Source organism: Xenopus laevis, chromosome 4S (genome assembly GCF_017654675.1).
Source record: "Xenopus laevis strain J_2021 chromosome 4S, Xenopus_laevis_v10.1, whole genome shotgun sequence".
Taxonomy (NCBI): Eukaryota; Metazoa; Chordata; class Amphibia; order Anura; family Pipidae; genus Xenopus; species Xenopus laevis.
In genome coordinates, this window is record NC_054378.1 from 48,232,694 (window position 1) to 48,257,739 (window position 25,046).

The 25,046-nt window shown below is 38.5% G+C and overlaps 2 protein-coding genes across 3 annotated transcripts in view; one reads left to right on the forward strand and one right to left on the reverse strand.

The window, feature by feature from the left end:
• Positions 1-25,046, forward strand: part of znf469.S (zinc finger protein 469 S homeolog) — a 354,800-nt gene that overhangs the window by 122,101 nt on the left and 207,653 nt on the right. The window lies entirely within an intron of this gene.
• On the reverse strand, positions 1,216-4,389 carry LOC121393270. Of its 2 annotated transcripts, XM_041561205.1 has the most exons (3): positions 3,781-4,389; positions 3,288-3,402; positions 1,216-2,702 (listed from the first exon to the last, which is right to left on the reverse strand). In XM_041561205.1, exons 1-3 carry the CDS (start codon positions 4,375-4,377, stop codon positions 2,683-2,685), a joined length of 732 nt encoding a protein of 243 aa, XP_041417139.1. In that variant the 5' UTR covers positions 4,378-4,389; the 3' UTR covers positions 1,216-2,682. The 2 variants fall into 2 exon arrangements, with proteins under 2 accessions (XP_041417139.1, XP_041417138.1); XM_041561204.1 differs by having other exon boundaries at positions 1,216-3,402.

The window sequence follows — 25,046 nt, forward strand, 5'->3', positions numbered from 1 at the left end:
ATCTTCCTCAATTTTATGTCACTTACATCATATCCTGTGTGTTCAAAATACGCTGGTGACTTTTCCTTTTTTTAGCGGGATTGACTGCAAAAGTCCCAACTTACTTGTTTGTGTAAACCTTTTTCTCCACACATTTTATTACATGTGGAACATCAATTTTACAGTGAGCTCAAGTGTAGGGCATTATATTAACTCTCTTGTCTTTATTAAGGTTCCCTGGAAATTTGTAATATAAACTGGTAACTTAAACCATTTGCAGCAACATTTATAATAAAGACGTCCATACAACTTTAAATTTCCCGCCTTATACAAATTGGCCTAAGCGCAAGATCACTAGCGAAGTTTCGCTAGGCACAAATGAATATATGATGTGAAATGCTAGCACAGCCAAAGTAACTCTAGCGAAAAGTCGCCATTGTTCGATGCCCCAGGATGAAACTTCGCATTTTAGTGAATTAGCGTATTCTTGCGCCTGGTGAAGTGGGCAATAGGTGTGATGCTGATGCTGGCAAAATCTGTTAGTGAATCTGCCCCATAGTTTGGATGTACAATGGAAATTAACAAGATTATATACAAAAATTGAACCTTACTATAATTTAGAGACGTGAGTAGCAGCTCTATTTCAGAGTCAAAGTATCAGCTACTCTGACTTGGCACCACCAAGAAGCATCTTCTGGACAATGTCCTTGAGGAAGTCCAGGAGCAACTGTAGAACACCCCTTTAAGGCTAGAACAGCTAGTGGTCCAGATTTACCCTCCTCCAGTGGAATCTGTGCAGGGAGGAATATGCTAAGTCTGAATCCCTTCAGCACTGTGGTCCATTAACTTTAGGTCAGTAATGCCTAACCTTTAGCTACAATCCTTAGGTGAATCGCAAAGCTGTTCATTCTAGCTTTGCCTTACATGTTTAGGAGTATGCTAGTCCTATATCTGATAAAACCTTATTCAAAGGGGCCATGTTCCCCAATTTCTCTACTAGTGTTGTCCCAGAAGGGCAGAACTCTTTACTGGGCCTTGTTGACATCAGGCTTCCCACACATCCATCTGGGTCAGAATATGTAGGCCAGAGAGGAAGAACCACCCCTTTTCAATCACTATATTCAAGTGTGATAGGAAGTGGTCACCAGCTTTAAGAGCCAATAACATAACTGCCTAACCCTATGATGCTCTTGAGTATTTTCAAAATGAAAAGAAAAATTGAGTGACAAATTATAAATATAGGGATGAGGAGGGCACTCTAACAATAAATCAAAAATAATGATTGCGGGTGCAAAAGCCCTAAAAACTCCATTAGTTTTTATAGCATATATAATATAAAGATATGGGCATGCACACCAAATGATTGATCATATAAACCAGATAATTGTGCAGTAAAAAAATTTTTTAATGTTTAAAACATAACGGTAATAAACAACATCAATTAATGAGGGTAAATATTCAGTAAATCAGCATACATACATACCACACCACTGGTAGTTTTGGTTAGATATAGAAAAGCAGATACACAGACCCCCAAAAAAGAGAACACCCCGACGTTTCGGCTTTCGCCTTTATCAAGGGGTATTCTGACCTTCATGTTTCAAATGGCTTTAAATACCTTAGCGTTTCCTATTCTTAGCGTTCGATCGCACGCGCGCTCTAATGTCGCCCCTTAGTGACGTCACTTCCGCATCCCTCGTGTTACTGGACAATGCGTCCACACACAGGAAGCGGATATAGATGCTGAACCGCATCTTGGAGCGCAAGCGCATGTGATAAGTGATCGGCTTCCCTAGCAACTCATCTTCTCAACGTCCAATACAGAACTATGCATTCCTATACGATCTCACATTTATTGCGGAACACTACCATATTTCTACTGGATATAAAACCATTGAATTCCTATATGCAGAAAAAAAGACAGTGGTGATTAAATTCATTATTCATCCAACATTTCAAATCACATATAGATCTAATAATAGAATTCATCAGACATACCAATGTAAATATATAAGGACAATTTATCAATCTTAATGGGTTAATTCATCATAAAAAAAGTGAATAGTCTAAGTGAATAAAAAATTCATACATTATAAAACATTAATCCATGAAAAAGTGCTAGCGCATTAAATATTGATTGCCATAAAAAAAACTCCCAGTGTATCTCATATATCTAGCATATAGTGCTATATAGCGACAAGTGTCCATAATAAAATTTATATTTAGCTTGTCAATATTACTGTGCAAAAAAATTTTTTTATAATCAATACAGTCAACTAAGGACTAGTATTAAATCAATTAATCAATAAATGTAAATATATAAATTAATAAACCTATTCTACAATAAATTAATTATATTCATATAGTGTTGAGTGCTAATAAATATACAAAAAAATTTTTTTTAAAAAAAATTATGAAAGACCAATCTCATTCTTTCATATCAGTGATTACTTTTTACTCATTATCATAATAATATTATCCTAGACCATCTCGTTCACAAGTGCCCATTCGATATCAATATTGTCCTACACATATATAAACATAAAGCTTCTCCTCTTAACCATCTTTAATATTCAGACATAATCAGGTGATCCGTATCTCAGATTTGTCCATATCACGGAGCATATATCCTCCAAATTTTCCCTTAGTCCAAATATGTTTATATTTCAGATGCAGGGCTTTACATTTTCTTTCATGGTCATCTTATCCCACATGTCTGTTTTCTGCAAAATTAACACAAATATATAAAATGCTTTCTTAAAAACCAGAATAACAATTAGTGTGTTACTCCCCTTTGTCATACCCAGGCTGAGGCAATAACATCACTATGCCAAAAAATAATAATCATAGAAAAACAGAAAATTCCCTATCCTCATTTAGCCCATCTGGTGACAGTGCATTCAGTTTGTATATCCATTTAAGTTCTCTTTGTTTAAGGAGTATCTCTCTATCCCCTCCTCGTTTCGGTGTCATAACTCTCTCAATGCCCATAAATCTTAACTGGCTGACTTGATGTCTTTCTGCCATAAAATGTCTTGCTACTGGTGATGTGATTTTATTCAACCTAATGTCACTCCTATGTTCTCCTATTCTTGTTGTCAAAGTCCTGGTCGTCTCACCAACATATATTTTGCCACACGGGCATTTTAAAAGGTATATCACAAAGTCAGTCTGGCAGTTAATATAATCACCTATTGCGTATTCCTTCCCTGTCTTTGGATGGTAGAACTTATCAGATCTTATACTGAAGTTGCAGTTCACACATCTACCGCATCTATACATGCCCTTTGTGTCACTTAACCATGTACCTTGTTTCTTCATTGGTTCCTGTACAGCATGCACTAGACGATCTCTTAAATTGGGTGGTCGTTTATACGCCATTATAGGTGGGTTCGTTGTCCAAGGTTTCAATTTTTGATCCATCTGTAACAGATGCCAATGCCTGTAGATTATCCTCCTGACTTGTTTCGATTGTGAACTAAATGTACTGACAAATGGTAATCTATCAATTTTCCTTGCCTTTTTTTTGACCAGCAAATCTGCTCTATCGACTTCTCTAACTCTTTGTTTGATGTCTACTAGCATCTCCTGTTTATAACCTCTTTTCACAAAGTTATTCATCATTTCATCTGCTCGTTCCTCAAATACACTATCCGTACTCACAATCCGTTTAACTCTTAAGAGTTGGCTATAGGGTAACCCTCTCACAGTGGTAGGTGGATGAAAACTCTTAGGATCCAAGTATGTTATTTTGTCTGTTGGTTTCCTATAAATATCTGTTTCAAATTTGCCATCTCTCACCTCAACTTTCACATCAAGGAAGTGTATCTCAGTCTTATCAAATTCAAGGGTGAACTTGATAGTAGGGAGCCTGGTATTCAAATATTCACAGAAAGACTGTAGTTTTTCTTCAGTATCCTGCCATATAAAGAATAGGTCATCTATATAGCGTAGCCAAGTACAGATCGAGGGCCAAAATGTGCTCGTATATACAAATTCATCTTCGAATCTTGCCATAAATAAATTGGCATAAGCAGGAGCCACATTTGATCCCATCGATGTGCCTTGGCTTTGTTCATAATATTTATTCTCAAAGACAAAGTAGTTTTTCTTCAAGACCCATTCGAGAAATTGTAACAACATGCTGTCAACACCTGTTGGAAGCTGTAACTCTTGTATATTGCGTTTCACTGTGTCAATACCCAAATCATGTGGAATTGATGTGTAAAGGGATGCCACGTCCATCGTACATAATAGTATATTGTCATTAGTACAATGTATCGTATTAATCTTATTGATGAAGTCCGTGGTATCCCTTACATAGGATTTGGTACGTGTCACTATAGGGTTCAAAACATCATCCAATAGGATAGCCATCGGTTGGAATACAGATGACATTCGGTCTCCCAGGGGGCCTCAAAGCATCCTTATGTATTTTTGGAAGGAGATAAAATGCTGGGATAATTGGATTATCAACCTGTAAGTATTTCCTCAGTTTAGCATTAATCATTCCATTCTTTTCTTTCTCTTGTAGGAAGCTATCAATCTCACAATCTCTTTTTTTCTGCATATAGGAATTCAATGGTTTTATATCCAGTAGAAATATGGTAGTGTTCCGCAATAAATGTGAGATCGTATAGGAATGCATAGTTCTGTATTGGACGTTGAGAAGATGAGTTGCTAGGGAAGCCGATCACTTATCACATGCGCTTGCGCTCCAAGATGCGGTTCAGCATCTATATCCGCTTCCTGTGTGTGGACGCATTGTCCAGTAACACGAGGGATGCGGAAGTGACGTCACTAAGGGGCGACATTAGAGCGCGCGTGCGAGCGAACGCTAAGAATAGGAAACGCTAAGGTATTTAAAGCCATTTGAAACATGAAGGTCAGAATACCCCTTGATAAAGGCGAAAGCCGAAACGTCGGGGTGTGCTCTTTTTTGGGGGTCTGTGTATCCGCTTTTCTATATCTAACCAAAACTACCAGTGGTGTGGTATGTATGTATGCTGATTTACTGAATATTTACCCTCATTAATTGATGTTGTTTATTACCGTTATGTTTTAAACATTAAAAATTTTTTTTACTGCACAATTATCTGGTTTATATGATCAATCATTTGGTGTGCATGCCCATATCTTTATATGACAAATTATAAATAACAGAATGAGGAACAATCTGCATAGAGCGGTTCCGCACTCAAAAACCTTTGACTTCCATAAGTAGACTGTCAGGTGCACAGTAGTGGAGGAATTGGCACCTTCCAAATTCTTAAAGGCAAAGAGACAAATGATGAATGAAAAAGAAAAGAGCAAGAAAAAGGGAACCGATAAATCTGTCCCTTCAAATTTATTTTGTTGAAGGGGTCAATTTACTAACAACCATATTGCGATTTTTTTGTTAGTAGTAAGGGCATGTGCCATTAGTTTTCTTGACTAGTGATGGGCGAATTTGCACCGTTTCGCTTCGCCAGAAAATTCGCGAAACGGCGGAAAAATTTTTCGGGCGAATTTTTGCGGGCATTTCGTGAATTTATTCGCTGGTGGCGAATCGCGCAAATTCGGCGCAAATTTGCGCCTGGCGAATAAATTCGCCCATCACTATTCTTGACATCTCATATACTAGACAAGTGCTTTTTCAAATACATAAATTATGTCACAATCTTCATTTAATAGTATTATAATCTTATAGTTACAAGATTGTTAGTAATATAACAGATGACACGGTTCCAGTCGCGGCTCATGCTTCTACCTATAACCGCCACCTTTTGATTCCTCTGCTATTTGGATGCTGCCAGGTCTTAGAGTTAAAGAGCCAAGGCAAGAGTTCTGGGCAGACAAGGGAACAGTAATGTACAGGAGTAATGGGAGTAATGGGGAACAGGATGGGTACGTGAGGGACAGGCCAAGGTCAATACCAGTCAGTAACGCAGTACAAAGACAGAATCCGAGTGGTCAAGAATGGTCAATAACAGGCGAAGGTCAGTACAGGGACAGGCAAGGGTCAGAGAACAGATAATAAGATTTGACTTACACCCAGGAACTACAGCATCAGAAAATAGACCTACAGTATGTTGGGCAATGGAATTAGGTCAGCGAATAAACCCAGAAGTGCATGTGCGTGAGCATCACTTATGAAAGCTATGTGACAAACCAGATGCGGCGCACAGAAGAGGAGGAGGTGGGCGTCCCCATCACCCAACTAGACCACCAGTTATTCTCACACTACCAATGTGCAAATTTGCCCAATGTTTATAAACAAGCCCACAATGACCATATAAATTTAAATACATTTGCATTATGCCACAGGCTTCTGTACAGGTCATGGTACTCAAGCTGACTTGTAGTATAGACTTGTTATGGATGCACCCCATATACTTTTTTTTGTTTTTTGATTGGGTCAAATACACGTTTCAATGGGTCAAGGGATACAAGTGACATAACTAACTATATAAATTATAACTTATAACATCTCTAAAAACAATTTATATAATCTACACATTATTCATGGGTTTTCTGCATTATATTAGTAACGTAAATGCATATTTTACCATAACAATTAGTAACGTGACATGACCAAATTGACAGACGCAAAGATGTTTGTGAGAGGCTTCATGGCATTTGTCTTAAGATTTCTGTGCATCATTTAGACATGTATTGCATCAAGGTTCTGGAAGACATTGATATGATAAACTGGTGCTTGGGAATAGTCCTTTCCAATTTTCCAAGTGTTTTCTCCATGAAAAAGCTGTTATCATCCAAAAATACACAAAGCCATGAAAGAAAAAACACAGATATTAAGACAGGCATCAATAGTGCCATAAAAGTAAATACATAAAAAGTACCATTATAAAACTGTAATGGAAAGCTTTCGGTACGTAGCAGTTGGAATCACTGTTAAAATGCTGGGAGTTTGAAGTGTCTTGGGGAGAGTTCAGAGTATGTTTTTCTGAGAAAATATTGATTTAGCACCAAAAAATCATTAGTTTATTATAAAAGAGACTGTCCCAGGCCAGGATCCAGTAATATATACCGTATTTGCCCTTTTATGTTTAATCTGTGATCAGATCTGCAAGGTCTTTTGTTCTTGCTGTAAATGAATGAACCTTGGATCATCTTCTAACCAGCTCACAGGTGTTCCAGGCTAAAACTTTTTGGAAAAACATATGAGCAGACTAATTGTACCATAATGTTAATACTTTCTCCATTTCCACAGACAGCTGGTTTTGAAAGACCAGAGCTTTACATAAATATATAATTTTGTCTTTTTCTTCTTTAGTAGTCTAAAGAGGTGTAGTATGCTATTCTAAATACTAGAGTACATTCTTTATTTAGATAGGAGTCAACTGTGCCAGGGAAAATCTAAGGGGTGCCCAAGGCAAGCCCCATCCCCCCCTCCAGCCGTAGTAAGGTGATCAGCAGGATGGGGGGAAAGAGTGGGTTGACAGGGGGGTCAGGGGTAGATAAGGTATGTGCCTAGCCCCCCTCCTCTTTTGCTTTGGGGGTTGGGGCTATTCATGTGAGTCTGAAACTAACAACTATAGCAAAGTATCGTCTGTGGTAGGTAGTTTGTTAGTTTTCTTTAAACTGGCTGTTCACCTTTAAATTAACTTTTAGTATGATGCAGACTGTGATATTCTGAGATGATTTGCAATTGGACTTCGTTTTTAATTATTACTGATTTTATAGTTATTTTTGTTCAGCAGCTCTCCAGTTTGGAATTTTAGTAGCTATCTGGTTGCTAGGATTTAAATTATCCTCGCATGCAGGCAGGAGTTTGAACAGGGGACTGGAATATGAATAGGCAAGGGCAAAATGAGTAATAAAAAGTAACAATAACCATAAAATTGTAGCCTCGCAGAGCAATAGTCTTTTGGCTGCTGGGGTCAATGACCCTCGTTTGAAAGCTGTAAAGAATGAAGAACAATTAAAAAGTTGGATTTGGCCATTATATAAGATAATAAAAGTTAACTTAAAGGTGAACAATCCCTTTAAGACAGCTGTTTTCGATGGTTACTGCTTAAAACATGCTGAGTGCTTCATATTCATACTGCAGACATTTTGATTGTGTTGGCACCCAGGTTGAGGCAGTGGCATTAGCCTTAAACAGGAAGATAAATCAGGGTCAGCACCATTCATGGCTCTCCACAGGACTAAATAATCCAAATCTTTCACATATAAAAGTGGACATTTGTTGCCAAGAAACAGCTTATTTGTAGGTGCTATGTCATTTTTTTTTCTACTTTACTGATGAAAGTCCTCAAGAAATGTTCTTGAAGAAATGTGAATCAAAAGGCCACTAAGCAAAGTTTAGGATGTTTGCTCCTTAACTTGTTGGGTGTCCTACTACATACAGTATCAAATCACAGTCACAGCTTTTGCTGAAGAAGCAGCCTCCATACCGAGCTTTAGCCTGGCAGTACTCAGGCCAGTTGATCTTTAGGGACACTTGTATGTGATTGTCCCCCCTCTTGCAGGAACACTACTACTTAGCTTGTGATCATTAGCAGCACCTTGTTGGGGATCCAACTAGACAAAACCATGGGGGGCGGCAGTCATATGTAGATATGGGTAGAGAGGATTTTAATAAACTGTTGGTGCCTGGGTCATGGGGTCTTAAGAAACGACAATAATGGGCACTAGGGCACAGAGTTCTTATAGACTACCCCACAAGTAAAGTGTTTAAGTAATATGAACTGAAAAGTATTCTATGAAATATAAAACTATGTAGGTGAGGTCAATGCCTTAATGTCCCTTTACAATCCTCCTAATTCTGTGTCTTTCGTCTGCTGTGTTTACTTTTCTTTGCTCTCTTTTGCTTTCTTGCTTACTACCATTTTCTCCACATCTGCTATAGGAGCTGTGTCTGCAAATTCATATTGCAGAGCTGGAAACGTGATTGATCACAAATTTTCTGTGTTCTGCTGGCTTATTTATGAATCAGGAGGGACCCCCTCTGTTGCCTGCCAGCCAACCGCAGACACACTGCCAGTGGGACACTAGCCAAAATATGGAACGGGGGAAGCCTCGGCCATAGAGGAAGTGAAGTCAGTGAGCATATGGGATACCTTAACCCTTATACTGCTAGACAAACTCTTTCACACACTAGTGCACAGTTCTTTAAAATGTGATGTCAAATTAATCAGAGGTCAATATGCAGGGGAAGGAAAATAAAAATATTTTAACACAGTAGTGTACAAGCTAAATAAAACACACATTAATATATTATTACCTGGTGCTTAACAGCATGCTTTTACAGTGCTAGACATTCCTAAAGTAAACCATTACTCTTGTCAGAGGACAGTGATAGATTTGAAATATTAAGATACAGAAAGTATGTGTTGCATGGGCACATGTGTGTTGAATTATGGGATATGTACCTCTATGAGAAGACAATTTATTAATTTAAAAGAAAATCTGCTATTTATAGGATCTGTGTGTAGGCACTTTCAGCAGCCAGAAAATGGAAAGCATTGTTTTCTGACTTTGTTATTTAAGTCTGAAGTCTGAAGCAAGCAATTTTTCTTTTTAGAAAAAGAGATCGTGTTCAGCTCAGTGTTCCAGGAGGAAACAGAGGGGAATAGGGATCTGAATGTTATGTTTCCATCATTCCAGGGCTAAAAATTATTCATGACAGGGAATGAAAAGGAGCGATTTAGTCCAAATCTGGGTTCTGTTTCTTTAAGGAAGAGTTAATTTGCAGAAAATATCTCACATTACAGTGCCACTGTGCATGTGTAAATCATAATAAACAGCAAGGCAGACAGAAGAGCAATACAGGGGCTAGTTATAGATTCCTGGTGTGCAGAAGTCAGAGCAGCCATGCACCGGGATCATATGGAGTGGGGCACAAAGCTATAAAGTCAGTCTGAGTGGTTCAGTAGAAAAGAAAATATCGGTGCGTTGCAGTCACAAGTGATTAAAATGATTCTAGCTCACTGAGTTTACAGTTCCCATAGCAAGTTCATCTGAAAGCAATTTTAGACGCTGTTGTTGAGATATCTAAATCTGAAAAAATACAGTTACTCAGATTCCTTGGACCTGGAATTTTCCAGATAAGAGGTCTTACTACAATATCTAAAGATTAAAACCCAATATAAATTTTTTTCTATAATAAATAATGTAGGTATAATTTACAAAGTAAAAAATGCAAAATTACAAAATTGGGTTAAACTACTTTTTTTTTAAAAAAAATATTTTCTTATTATACTTTTATTGAAAATGGGGTAATTGCGAACATTTCACAGCATCCAACATATCACAACAGTACAGAGTTTAAATGGGGGGGGGGAGGTTTGTATGTGGGGGGGGAGAGATGGGGAAGGAATAGAAGATTTATGCTGGCCATACACAGACCGATAAAAATTGCACCAGTGTGTGGGGCCCTCCGATGGGCTTCCCCGATCGATATTTGGCCGAAAGTCGGGCAGGGTTAAAAATTCCGTCTGATCGCAGCTGCATCTCTAAGTTGATGCATTATGATCCATATTGAGCCCTAGGGCCCATGATCAGATCAGCCTGATATCGCCCACCTCAATGTGGGCACATCTGGGAGAGATCCGCTTGTTTGGCAAAAATCTCCAAACGAGAGGATCTCTATTTGTATGGCCACATTAAGAGTAAAGAAAGAAGAGAGAATTCAGAGGAAAAAAGGAGGGGCAACCTTGTTTTTTTGTTGTTGTAATTTGTTCATCATGCCCCACAGTTTGCAGTACAAAGGATGTATTATTAACACAAAGTCCCATCCTTTCACTAGGGATGGGAGGTACATAGTCATCCCCACTCATCCTCACTAACATGCATGTCATTCAGATGCAATAGAGCCTGGTACGTAAGGTACAGACTAGAGCTATACCCCAAGTGCAACGGCTTAGTTTATAAGCACAGGTGTTAAATTAGACTTCCCTAAGTGCTATTCTACTCTTGTCCAGGGCATACGTAAATGATAGTTGTTCTGTATTAAACAATTGTCTTTGAACATCTGTCAAGTCCAGGGTCCCCTTTCTGTTCTGCGCTACCACCATATTCCTTTTTTGCTGACTGAATAGTAAGCAAATAAAGGATGAACACTAACACCATGGCTGTGCAATGCTAATACTGACGTGGAAGTCATTTTAATTTTGGGAAAGTATTCTGCATTTTTACAAAGTTTTTCATTCAGCCTTTTGGCCACTCCTAGTAAATGAGACCCACCGCCTTGGTAGACAGCTGCTAAGGTAAGCTCATGCCCTTAAGCTTTTTTATCAGAATAAGAGGGATTTTTTCAAGTATGCATTTTATTTAGGTTGAGCATGCCTGCGATACATTTATGGCTTTATAGAGGCATAAAATGATAATAATGATAATGCCTATTTAAAACCAAGTATAAGTCTTATTATAGGAGAAAAGTAAAATAAAGCAAAAAAAAAAACGGAGAAATGATTATTTAAATAATACATAATACACTGTGCACTATGGAGTCTGGATGTTAATTTCCCCGGTAAAATACTACATGCCTGTATTATACTTAGGAGAAATATACTGCAGTAGCAAAGTTTTATCATTAAAATAAAAAACAAAATAGATTTTTATATATGTACTATTGTGTGAATTGATCTGGCTCTGGAAGTGGAGAGGACGTAATGATTGCTGAAATATACCGACAAATATTTTAGATATGCAATATTTGGCCAGATCTTTTACCCAGTGCAAAACTATTCAGGGATAAATTATACAGTGTTGAACTGCAAAAAAACTCATAACACTGCCAGATATTATGTTTCCCATTACACTGTTAGTATGAACTTTGACTCCTAACAAAACGTTTAAATGAAATAGCTGTTTATGGCTGTGTATTTAACATAAAATATAAAACTGATGCATGCTTCCATTACAGCAGGCAAAATATATGCCTTGCTTTTTATCACTTTGTTGTTTTTTTGGTTAACATCTTGAGCAAAACCTAATCTCCTGAGGAGACTCACCATAAACTATATCTGGTAAACCATTTATGCTACCCTTTATCCCCCTCCCAGCATCTATATATCCAGAGGGGTGGGGGATAGAAAAAACACATTATGATAAATGTCCTTAGTCCATACAAGACCCCCTCTCCCCTGGGACCCCCAATTCTGTGGGTTCTATTCCCTCACTGTTTTACAGCACTGACAACACGCATATCATTTCAAGTTTAATTTGAAGATAAAACATTTTTTATGATTTATTTTAGCAAAACCCCCTCAAATCTATAGACAAATGTGTATATGAATCTAGGCTAATTTATATGTTCACAGAAATTCAGAAATGATATAAGGGAACTCATTTAGTAATGCAAATGCAAAGCACTGATACTCAAGAAACTTAAATTTGTGCCCACATTACAGCACAGTGCCTCCACATAATGGGCAATACTGGGGACCCACAAGGACATAACATATTACAAAGAGATTGCAGCAAAAATAAAGTTTATATAGAAAATAGAGAAATGCAACAAGCATCTTATATCATGGAACACACCTACAAATGGAGACACATGGGGTCTGCTCATTTCTAATGAAATCCATTCTGAAACTGTCTTACTTAACACAGGCCTTAGAAGTATCAGTTCTGTCATTTAATCTAGATTTGATCTATATGGGCATAGTTACATTTCTTTTATAATGTCCCGTCCTATGAGCTGTTTTACTACAAGTAGCACTGCCTTCCCCCAAATGCCTCTCTTTGTAGAAGTCAGTTGCTCCCACATAGCAGGCACACTTGCATGAAAGGTATCCTCAGAAAGGGGCCACACACCTTCAAAATATCCTCTGCTGCTGAATTTGGTTTCCCCCTCTCGTTTTGGCAACAAACCTAGGCTTCCCCCCCTGGTTCTACTCATTTTCCATATGTATCCTGGGGCTCCCAGCAAGCTTTAAGCACTTGTCTTCCCTCCTAGCCAACTGGAGTGCCGCCTGTCTGCAACTGACCTGGACGATGTTACTGTGAGAGGAAGCTAAGGCACAGTAGTTGGTAGACCTAAGAGAAATGCAGGTAGACAGCAGGTTATTGGGAGAGGAGACCCTGATTCTTAACATTTTTCAGAACATTGTAGTTCCTTTTTCAAGCTGATTAGTCTTTAGTTAGCCAATAAAGGTATCGCCTTTATACCACTTTTGGTTTTTTATTTCAAAAGGGTTGCCCTGTATCATTAATATATTTACACATTATGTATAGTGTATTTACACATTAAGCAATGCTACTCTTATAAGAGGCTAGTTAATCTGCCCGTAATGCTGTATTTTGGGTGCATCCTTAAAGAGGGTTAAATAATTTAAGGTGCAAAGTTTGCTATAGGTCTAGTCACCTATAGTAACCAATCATTAGTAAGCATCATTTGCCAGTCACATGTTTAAAAAGGTAGTTCACATTTAAGTTAAGGTTTAGTATGTTATAAAATGGACAATTCTTAGAAACTTTTCAGCTGGTCTACATTTTGTATAGTTTTTGAATCATTTGCTTTCTTCCTTCTGACTCTATCCAGCTTTCAAATGGGGGGCCACTGACCCTGGCAGCCAATAATCTATTCCTCTGTGAAGATACAGTTTATTGTTATTATAACCCTAATTTGGTTACTGTCTCTTTAAATAGCAATTAACCCTTGGCAATCCAATGGCCCCGAGTCCCTTTTGCATATCAAAAGTACTGGGAACTGGGATTTACAGCACAGTGCCTCCACCTATGGAACACTGAAGAGCACACCTCAGGGGATTTCCACTAGGAAAAATAAAAAACACACAGTTTGCAATAAAACAAATGTAAACTTTATGTAAAACTGTATTTAGTAACTGTAAATGCAAATCACACAATATAGCTTTTACTCTGGGGAACCTGTGTGGACTATCAACCCCTGGCACAGTCTTTCAATGCCACAGTCCCACACCGGGTGGATAAATGTACAATAAATCCAGTCAGTTCAATGTCCCTTCCCCCAAGAGCTCTTATGTCCCCAGGTAGCGCTACCTGCCCCAAGGTACCTTTCCCTTTGAATGTAGTAGCCTCTCCCACGTAGCAGGTACACGATCAAGACCTGTCCTCGCCCTGGGGAAACACACAGTAGCCAAAAGATCCACAGGCAGGAGATAGAAGCTGGCTCTCCCTAATGCTCAAATACTTTATCACGCAAAGCAAAACACCTTTCCTTCTCCTTCTTCCTGGAAACTCCTTTTTAGCAGAGTCGGATTACCCGCTAGGCACCTGCCTAGGGCCCACCTAGCTCTAGGAGCATTGGGTGTGGGACTGTTGAACTGTTACAAGGAGTGAGGGAGGGGGTAGACAGAACTGAGAAAAAAAACTACAAAAACCCCCAAAAAACTAAATAAAAAACCCCCCCAAAAAACTACAAAAAATGTATTTGGGGGCAAAGTAATTTGTAATGGGTCTCTGGGAGTGGGACTGTGCAAAACTGTAATAACTGAAAAAAAACACAGAAATATATTGAAACTTTCATTGTAAAATGAACGTGGTAATTAGGGGCTGTGGCCACAAAAATGGGCATGGTCAAAAAATTTCACCAGCAACTTTTTTGTCCCTCTTTCTATTCCCAGGTAGAAGGTATATGCCAGCATAGCAGTACTTCTTTTACAACTGTAATTTAAGGTGGTTCGGGGGGGGGCAGAAGCACTACCTTGCCTAGGGCCCTGTTTAGTCTTAATCCGGCTCTGCTTTTAAGTAGCAGTGTCACTCTCCACAGATCTGATTCTCTCTGCAGCAGGGATTTCCTTTCTAAGCTCTGTGGGAAACCCTGTACATTTGGCTCCAAAGTCAGACACTCCCCCTCTCCCAAGGATGCACTGGGGCGTCCAGCCAATCAGATGGCTCTCCAGCCTGTAACTGGACTGAATGATGTTACAGGCTAAAAAACAGGGGAAGGATTTGTCTGATCCCCTACAGTTACTTTTCTGTTTTTTCTGATCCTCTCCTAATCATATTTTAGTTTCTCATTTAAACTGCTGCCTGGTTGCTAGTTTACTTTGTGCAGGCTAATACATTAGATAGCTTTAAGAAGGGGTTGGATAGCTTTTTAGCAAGTGAGGGAATACAGGGTTATGGGAGATAGCTCATAGTACAAGTTGATCCAGGGAATAGTCCGATTGCCATTTTGGAGTCAGGAAGGAATTTTTTTCCCCTCTGAGGCAAATTGGAGAGGCTTCAGATGGTTTTTTTTTGCCTTCCTCTGGATCAGCTAGCAGTTAGGCAGATTTAAAAAAAAAAAAAGTTGAACTTGATCGGCGTGTATCTTTTTTCAATCTTACTTACTATGTTACTATGTAATTGCTAGGTGCTACAACTGGAGAGCACTTGAGAAAGGGTATGTAATGACCCGAAACATGTTGTGTAGTAGCCCTAAATAAACACAACCACAGCGTTTTTTTGCTATTGAGAAGTGCTCTCCTCATTCTGTCTTGTTGCCGGATGTTGGGATAGCGGTGTACCCAAGAGAGGATTTGATGCATTCTTTGACAAATTGAAAGGGCAGTGCGGAGAATGTCTTTTGCTTATTTTGATGTAAAAAAGCTAAATAATAAAACCACAAATAATAAAATATGACCAACTGCAAACCATCTCAAAATATTTCTCTCTACATCATTCTACAAGTTAATTTTAAGGCGAACAACCCTTTTAAACCAAACAACCTATTGGTTGGTATGGGTTTATGCACCTGGTCAAAACTTGTGCTTTTAAATACATATGGAGATTTGTGTCTATATAGAATCTATCTCACAATGAGACCATCCTCTTGAGTGGACATCCAGGAAACAATCTGATCTGAGCTGTCACTATAGACTTTGGCCAGCTGTAAATAAGAAGCATTGAAAAAATGTAATATTGTAATCCACTTGAACTCATATTTTACTTATGACTTTAAAGTTAAATTATATACATTTATCATCACAGGTTTTCTAGCTTTCTCCTTGTAATGCAAAACAGAATCAGCCTCAAGCTGCTAACCTGACAAAAACATATAAATTGTGAGACTGAGAAGCAAACTATGAGACATAGAAGAGGAAACAACCAATCAACAGAGACACATAAATAATAAATGTTTACCTGAAGGACCAAACTAAGCCTGGGTAATGAACAAAGAGACATATAGGGAGGAGATGGATGGATCTACTGCACAATTGTAATGCTAATTTGTCATCGCATTGACCTAGATATCAAAACATTGATGAGAAAAGACTGTAGGATGAATGCTGGGTGTACAGCCAAGAAAGTGACAGTATATCTGTGTTCATGCTTGAATTTTGTAACCTTAAACAAGTCTAAAGATCTGTAATTGCGTCCTTGACCCATAGTGAAAATGAATAACTAAGCAAAGGTGCTTTGTACACATGATACCAAAGTCTTCACAGCCTCTTTGTTTTTCAGAAATGACAGATGGAATATTATAGATATTTATAAAAAAAAAAATAGGTAAGTCTAAAGAAAGACAGTTTCAATTCCCAAAGGCAAGATATTTAACTTAATCTCTGCAGCATGGACCTCTTTAACTTGATGACTGCAGAATGAACCTCTTGGCTATGTTTATATTCAAGACTTGATTTATTTTTCCAGAATTAACATTAATCAAGTAGGAAAGGGCAGTAGCCTGGCAAACAGTTCTCTCAGCATCAAGTGTATCTTTAACGCTGGGTGATTGGCATATTTAAACTGTTGCACTGAAAATATTCATGGCATATATATTTGCTTAGTAGTCTCTTACATTCAATCAATTATACTTCTGAAAAGCCTTTATGTAATTGACTTCCAGGCTGCAATAGTTCAACGATTTTGCTCTGATATCAAGGTATGCAAAAGCAAATTTCTAACCGTTAAGAGGTGACTAAAGCCATCCAGGTCTGCCTGAGCAGAAATACTGTACATCATAATACATAGTAAAATTAATTTGCTAAAAGCATACTTTATTAAACTGTGATGTTCACAGTTTTTGGCATCCCGTTTTTTGTCACACGGACTGCAGCAATGCTATCGGCCACAGTTTTACCAGAAATATATGTCTAACCAGTGCTGCTACAGATTTCATTATAATCTACATTTATATTAGCAGTGCATTGTTAAAACATGGTGTATTCTATATGCTTTGAAGTGACTGCTGAGCCACAAGTTAAAAATTGCATAAGAAGTGACATAAACTAGGTAGGTAGGCACCTACAAATCTGTAGGGACAGAAGCTGCATTTAATGAATATAAACACTGTAATAAATGTTGTAAATCAGCAATCCGGAAGGCTAAGAAAAGAAATGAAGAGTTAATTGCGGTGGAGGTGAAAACTAACCCTAAAAAGTTTTTTAAATATATTAATAGTAAAAAGATGCAGGTTGAGAGTGTTGCTCCATTAAATAATGGTACCAGTATGGTTGTAACAGATACAGATAAGGCAAATGTGTTAAATCAGTTCTTTTCTTCAGTGTATACAATAGAGGAGTCTGGGTTCACAGGCTTACTTAATAACTGCACGAATGGTTCAGCTCAATCTAGTCAGTGGCTGACTAGATTGGATATGATTCAAAAAGCTTTAATACAAATTAATGTAAACAAGGCTCCAGGGCCTGATGGCATACACCCCCGGGTTCTAAGAGAGCTTAGTTCAGTTTTAGACCAGCCCATATTTCTGATTTTCTCAGATTCACTGTCATCTGGTATGGTGCCTATGGATTGGAGAAAAGCTGATGTTATTCCAATATTTAAAAAGGGATTACGATCTCAGCCTGACAATTATAGGCCAGTAAGCTTGACATCTGTGGTGGGCAAATTATTTGAAGGCTTGTTAAGGGATCACATTCAAAATTTTGTCCTAATGAATGGCATTATGAGCAACAATCAGCATGGCTTTATGAAGGATAGGTCATGTCAGACGAATTTGATTGCATTTTATGATGTGCTAAGTAAGATTCTGGATAGTGGGGGGGCAGTAGATGTGATCTATTTGGATTTTGCCAAAGCGTTTGATACTGTGCCCCACAAACGACTGCTTTCTAAACTAAGGTCTGTTGGGCTTAATGAAGTCGTTTGCACGTGGATAGGAAACTGGCTACAGGATCGGGTACAGAGGGTGGTTGTTAATGATACATTCTCTACTTGGAGTAAGGTTCTTAGTGGGGTCCCCCAGGGCTCAGTATTGGGTCCACTTTTATTTAACTTGTTCATTAATGACTTAGGGGAGGGTGTTGTAAGTAATGTATCAGTGTTTGCAGATGACACAAAATTATCCAGCCCAATTAATTCCATCCAGGATGTGGCATCCTTGCAACATGATCTTGACAAACTGGCAATCTGGGCAGCTAAGTGGCAAATGAGATTCAATGTTGATAAATGTAAAGTCATGCACCTGGGATGTAAAAATATCCAAGCCACTTATACCCTTAATGGGACTTGCACTAGGTAAATCCATTAAGGAAAAGGACCTTGGAGTCCTTGTAGATGATAAACTTGGCTGTAGCACGCAATGCCAGTCCGCAGCATCAAGGGCAAATAAGGTCTTGAGCTGTATTAAAAGGGGCATAGAGTCAAGGGAGGGTGGGGTCATTCTTCCACTGTATAGAGCACTTGTAAGGCTCCATCTAGAATATGCCGTACAGTTTTGGTCTTCATCACTCAAACAGGACATTATTGTATTAGAGAGGGTACAGAGAAGGGCAACTAAGCTGGTGAAAGGTATGGAAAATCTTAGCTATGAGGAAAGACTGGCCAAATTGGAGATGTTCACGCTGGAGAAGAGGCGCTTAAGGGGTGATATGATGACTATGTATAAATATATAAGGGGATCATATAATAATCTCTCTAATGCTTTATTTACCAGTAGGTCTTTCCAGCTGACACAAGGTCACCCATTCCGATTAGAAGAAAAGAGGTTCCGCCTAAATATTCGGAAGGGGTTTTTTACAGTGAGAGATGTGGAATTCTCTCCCTGAATCAGTTGTACAGGCTGATACATTAGATAGCTTTAAGAAGGGGTTGGATGGCTTTTTAGCAAGTAAGGGAATACAGGGTTATGGGAAATAGCTCATAGTCCAAGTTGATCCAGGGACTAGTCCGATTGCCATTTTGGAGTCAGGAAGGAATTTTTCCCCCTCTAAGGCAAATTGGAGAGGCTTCAGATGGGTTTTTTGCCTTCCTCTGGATCAACTGGCAGATAGGTAGTTCATAAAAAAAAAAAAAAAAGGTTGACCTCGGTCTTTTTTCAACCTTACTTACTATGTTACTATGTTACTATGTTACAATTCGTGAACTACACTTTTTTTCTATACACTTTTACTAGACCTACATGGCTTTCTTTCCAAACAATTCAATGGACTTTGTCATGTTCACTTGTATTAATTTTTGTGTAAATTCCAGTAGAACTTTGGTAAATTTTTCTAAGTGGGAGCCTGTGTTAGTTTAAAGGCTTCAGCTTTATGATTGGTGCATACCACTAGCTATTAGAACAATCTAATTGACAGGGATAGCCATGGGTCACTTCTCATTGCAGATATTCCACGTAGCCCTTGTTCTTTGCTAAATTCCCTTGTCCCATGATGAATGTGATTTTTGAAGTTCCATGTAAATACATATTCTTGAACCTTACACTATTTCACACATAACCAACAAGTTGTTCATATTCAGTCATCCTCAGTTGATACTCTATCTGGTTACCTCTTGGAGCAGCAGCTGCCTTTTTCAGCAATGAAAATGATACATTAGATGGGAATGCAGCATTTTCACAGGGGTGACTGGTTGGCAGCTGTTACTTTCGCAGATGACAAGGGAGGATGTTGTGTATTGAAAAGAACATCAGGATAATCAGCGGTTAGTAAAAGGTAGAGCTTTTGGGACTATACCTTTAAATTATATTAGTATTGTTCTCTGATAAGAAATAAACAGGGCTACAAAAGTATATTGTCGACATTCAGAAGCATTCAGTGAATATATACCAAAGAGCCTTGTTGTCCTGTCTGCTCAACCAGCCACCCATTAAATAAAAGCCTAAAAGGGCAGGTGCCATCCACACACATGGCTTTGGAATAGAAAGGTTTGAATCAGGCCATTGAAGAATCACACAACACAAATGCCTTTTGTTACCAGGTGGTCTTATTAGTATTCTTTATGAACTTGGCCTTTCGACAAAAGGGTAATTGCATATGTGAGCACATCCCAACCTGCTAAGGAATTACTGTTCCCTGTTTCTAATATAAAGATTCACCCAACAACTCGGAGATGTTCAAGGTGAACAGAGCACATTTTGACTGAGGTTAATAAAAATCTAATTTGAAAGCAGCCCAGTGACCACTGGTGATTGGTTATTTTATAATTAGCTCATATTTCTTCAATGCATTCTTGGATATACATGTAAATTGTAAATATCTAGTTATTATTTTTATGTACATATATTTAAACGTTTATAAACATATCTATTTTCAGTAGCATTGTCTGAATGCTTCTAAATTGAAATTGAAAATTACATATAGCTTTTATTATGTATGTATATTTTTATTTGTAAAGTGCTCCTCAAGGGCAAAGCACTGTACAGCAAAACAATAAATTAGTAGTAACAAACAAGGGGTCATTGGAATAAAAAGTAACAATAAGTGCATTATTAGAAATACAATCACATAAATATAAAAAATATAATTACAATACAGATTAAGTGCTCAGTGTCAAGGAAACAAAAGGCTAGAGGACCCTACCCCGTAGGGCTTACAGTCTAAATGGGAGGGTAACATACAGACACATTTCAAGGGGGTATTAAGGAGCTGTGGGTTACAGTTTGTTACACTATTATATAAGTGTCAGTTCAGGTGTTATCCAGGTGCTCCCAGAGGTAGTCTTTGAGTTTTGTTTTAAAAACACTGAAAGAGGATTCTCTCCTGAGAGATTCAGGAATGGCATTCCAAATGTAAGGAGTCACAAGAGAGAAGGGTTTGATACGGGAAACAGCAGTAGTACTGGGGGGTTCAACCAAGCGGTTGCTCTGAGAGAAGCGGAGGTTTCGGGCAGGAACATATAGAGAGACAAGAGATGAGATGTAGTTAGGTGCAGAGGAATGAAGGGCTTTGAAGGTTATGAGGAGGAGTATATAAGTTATTCTTTGTTTTATAGGAAGCCATGATAAGGACTTCAGCAGCGGAGGGGCCTGTACCCTTTTGGATGAGAGGAGGATAATTCTGGCAGCAGTGTTTAATACAGACTGTAGAAGGGAGAGATGGGAGTTAGGGAGGCCAGTTAGAAGGTTACAGTAATCTAGTCTGGATAGGATGAGAGCAAGCATGAGCGTCTTGGATGTATCCCAGGGTAATTAGCGAGCTTAGCTCTGTGATTGCCAAACCTCTTTACTTAATTTTTCAGGATTCATTGAGATCTGGTATTGTGCCAAGAGACTGGCGAATTGCTAATGTGGTGCCTCTATTCAAAAAAGGATCCCGTTCTCAGCCTCAAAACTATAGGCCAGTTAGTCTGACGTCAGTATTAGGAAAGCTTTTCGAAGGGTTAATAAAGGATAAGATACTGGACTTCATAGCAAATCATAATACTATGAGTTTGTGCCAGCATGGTTTTATGCGTAATAGATCTTGCCAGACTAACTTAATTTCTTTTTACGAGAATGTAAGTAGAGACCTCGATTCTGGGATGGCAGTGGATGTGATTTACTTAGACTTTGCTAAAGCATTTGATACAGTGCCACACAAAAGGTTACTGGTTAAATTAAGGAATGTTGGCCTGGAACATAGTATTTGTACCTGGATAGCGAACTGGCTAAAAGATAGACTACAAAGAGTGGTGGTAAATGGAACATTTTCTAATTGGACCAGTGTTGTTAGTGGAGTACCGCAGGGCTCTGTACTAGGTCCCTTGCTTTTCAACTTGTTTATTAATGACCTGGAGGTGGGCATTGAAAGTACTGTTTCTATTTTTGCAGATGATACTAAATTGTGCAGAACTATAGGTTCCATGCAGGATGCTGCCACTTTGCAAAGTGATCTGTCTAAACTGGAAAACTGGGCAGCAAACTGGAAAATGAGGTTCAATGTTGATAAATGCAAGGTTATGCACTTTGGCAAAAATAATATAAATGCAAGTTATACACTAAATGGCAATGTGTTGGGAGTTTCCTTAAATGAAAAGGATCTAGGGGTCTTTGTAGATAACACGTTGTCTAATTCTGGGCAGTGTCATTCTGTGGCTACTAAAGCAAATAAAGTTCTGTCTTGCATAAAAAAGGGCATTAACTCAAGGGATGAAAACATAATTATGCCTCTTTATAGGTCCCTGGTAAGGCCTCATCTGGAGTATGCAGTTCAGTTTTGGACTCCAGTCCTTAAGAGGGATATAAATGAGCTGGAGAGAGTGCAGAGACGTGCAACTAAATTGGTTAGAGGGACGGAAGACTTAAATTATGAGGGTAGACTGTCAAGGTTGGGGTTGTTTTCTCTGGAAAAAAGGCGCTTGCGAGGGGACATGATTACACTTTACAAGTACATTAGAGGACATTATAGACAAATGGCAGGGGACCTTTTTACCCATAAAGTGGATCATCGTACCAGAGGCCACCCCTTTAGACTAGAAGAAAAGAACTTTCATTTGAAGCAACGTAGAGGGTTCTTCACAGTCAGGACAGTGAGGTTGTGGAATGCACTGCCGGGTGATGTTGTGATGGCTGATTCAGTTAATGCCTTTAAGAATGGCTTGGATGATTTTTTGGACAGACATAATATTAAAGGCTATTGTGATACTAAACTCTATAGTTAATATAGGTATGGGTATATAGAATTTTAATTAAAAGTAGGGAGGGGTGTGTGTATGGATGCTGGGTTTTCATTTGGAGGGGTTGAACTTGATGGACTTTGTCTTTTTTCAACCCAATTTAACTATGTAACTATGTAACTATGAAAGGAAGGGACAGATTTTGGCAATATTGCGTAAGAAAAAGTGACAGGTTTTGACAGTGGTGTTAATATGATCAGAGAAGGAGAGAGAGGAGTCAAAGATTTCCCCCAGACAGGAGATGAGGTTTTGTTATCATAGGAGACAGTGAATGATTGGTTAGAAAGGTAAGAAGAGAGCCAAGATGCAGCCTGGTTATGGATGCCAAGTGAATACAGAATCTGCATCAGGAGAGAGTGATCAACTGTATCAAATGCAGATGATAGGTCAAGGAGGAGAAGGATGGAGAAGTGACCTTTGTCTTTGGCAACCTGAAGATCATTTGTAACTATGCACAAAGCAGTCTCAGTAGAGTGACCAGGCCGGAAACCAGATTGCAGAGCGTCCAACAGATCATGGGTTTGTAGAAAAAATAGTAATACGGGAGAACACAATACTCTCTAGGAGTTTAGAGGCAAGTGGTAGAAGGGAGACAGGACGGTAATTTGATGAACAGGATGGGTCAAGCGTGGCCATTTTAAGAATAGGCTTTACACAGGCCTGTTTGAAAGGAAAAAGGTGTTTAGAAAACTTTCAGCTGCAAGCTGTTTACTCATTTCTATGTCCGCCACAAATGTAGTATTGGCAGACTCAGTAGATAAGAAGGGTATATTTTTAACAGTTTAATAACTATGTGTTATTATACCCATGGTTGTCAAACAACGCTATGATAAATATGAATACCTGAAATTAAGATGAATTTACTCCCTTAAATTTAGTAAAATAGAAACACAGTTTTACATTTTTTTGATTAGTAAATGGTCAACGTACACCATCTATTGTAATTTATAAGCTATTAGAAGTTGCATATAAAAGCACAAGGCCTCGTGTCTAGTTCTTTTCTGCATCTCACAGACTTACGATGGTCTTATACATTATAGTAGGGCAGAGCCTTGCCAATTGCAAGTTTTGGTGGTCAAGACACCACCCCTAGCCTCACATTCTTCCCACCCCCCCCCACGCTTGGTCACACTTTCCCCCCTCTGTCTACACAACAACGCCTTAAAACCCCTGTCCCCTCCTAGTTAGTCAACATGCCTTCTACCCCCCACCCCAGATGGAAGCCAGATTGTTCTCCACTTGCACAAAATTTTATTACAATGTAATGTATTTCATTATAAGGTATCATTCACAGGTTTCCTTGCTTGTGGTACACCTCTGGACTTCTGAGCTCACTGCTCAAACTTCTGCATTTTCTCTGTCTGTCACCATCTCTGCACCATCACTGTCATGCACACATCCCAACACCTTGGTTATAATGCACAGCTTCCAGTATCTTCTATTGCACACACTCCCAGGATTCAGATGTTGCACTGAGGTTATGTGCTGACAAAGAGTGAATTACATAGTATTGTCTCACTTGGGACATGTTGTGTAAATAAAGTGGGCAATACATTGTGTAGATTAAAGAACAATGATATTTATTTCTATATATCTTTACAAATAATTATATTAAAGTTTTTATTTAGTCATATCCATGGTTTGGAGCTGGAGAAATTAGCCCACAGTAAGTTCCTGACATGCCAATCTGTTCTTAAGTATGCCAAATAAGCATGCTAATAAGCAGTTTAATGAATGCAATTAAGCAGTTGAACGAGCATTATTGGCACTCATTTCTAGCTACTTTGCAAAACACTGTGATCTCTATTCTTTATGACTGCAAACCATTTTAATTCACTGTAAAGCAATTGTGTGTGGTTGCTGTGCTTAATCAAATGTTCTAGGTTCAACCTGGCCTGTGAGTCCCATGATTATTGCTTTAGTTTGTCCTAAATTGCAGTGGATTCTCATCCATAGGATATGTTGTACTGTCATAACAGTAGACTGCCCCAGTGGATCAGTATAAATGTTTAAATCAGGGACACATGCACTTAGGTGACATAGACCATAAACCATAGACCATAGAACAGTTACAAAGACCTCTTTGAAAGTTCATCTACAAGAAGTAGCACTCCATACAAGCAAGGACAGGTCTCCAAGGGGTTTAGGACCATCTCTGATATTTTACTTGTACAAAGCAGTAGAAAAGTGCATTCTTTTTTTTAAATGCCAATCGTAATTTTACATAGAAGGAAATAATTGTCCGTGCAATAATAAAATCTTCATTAACTGCGGGATGCATTCAGAATCCAAGATTTGCTAAACTGTGAATTCTT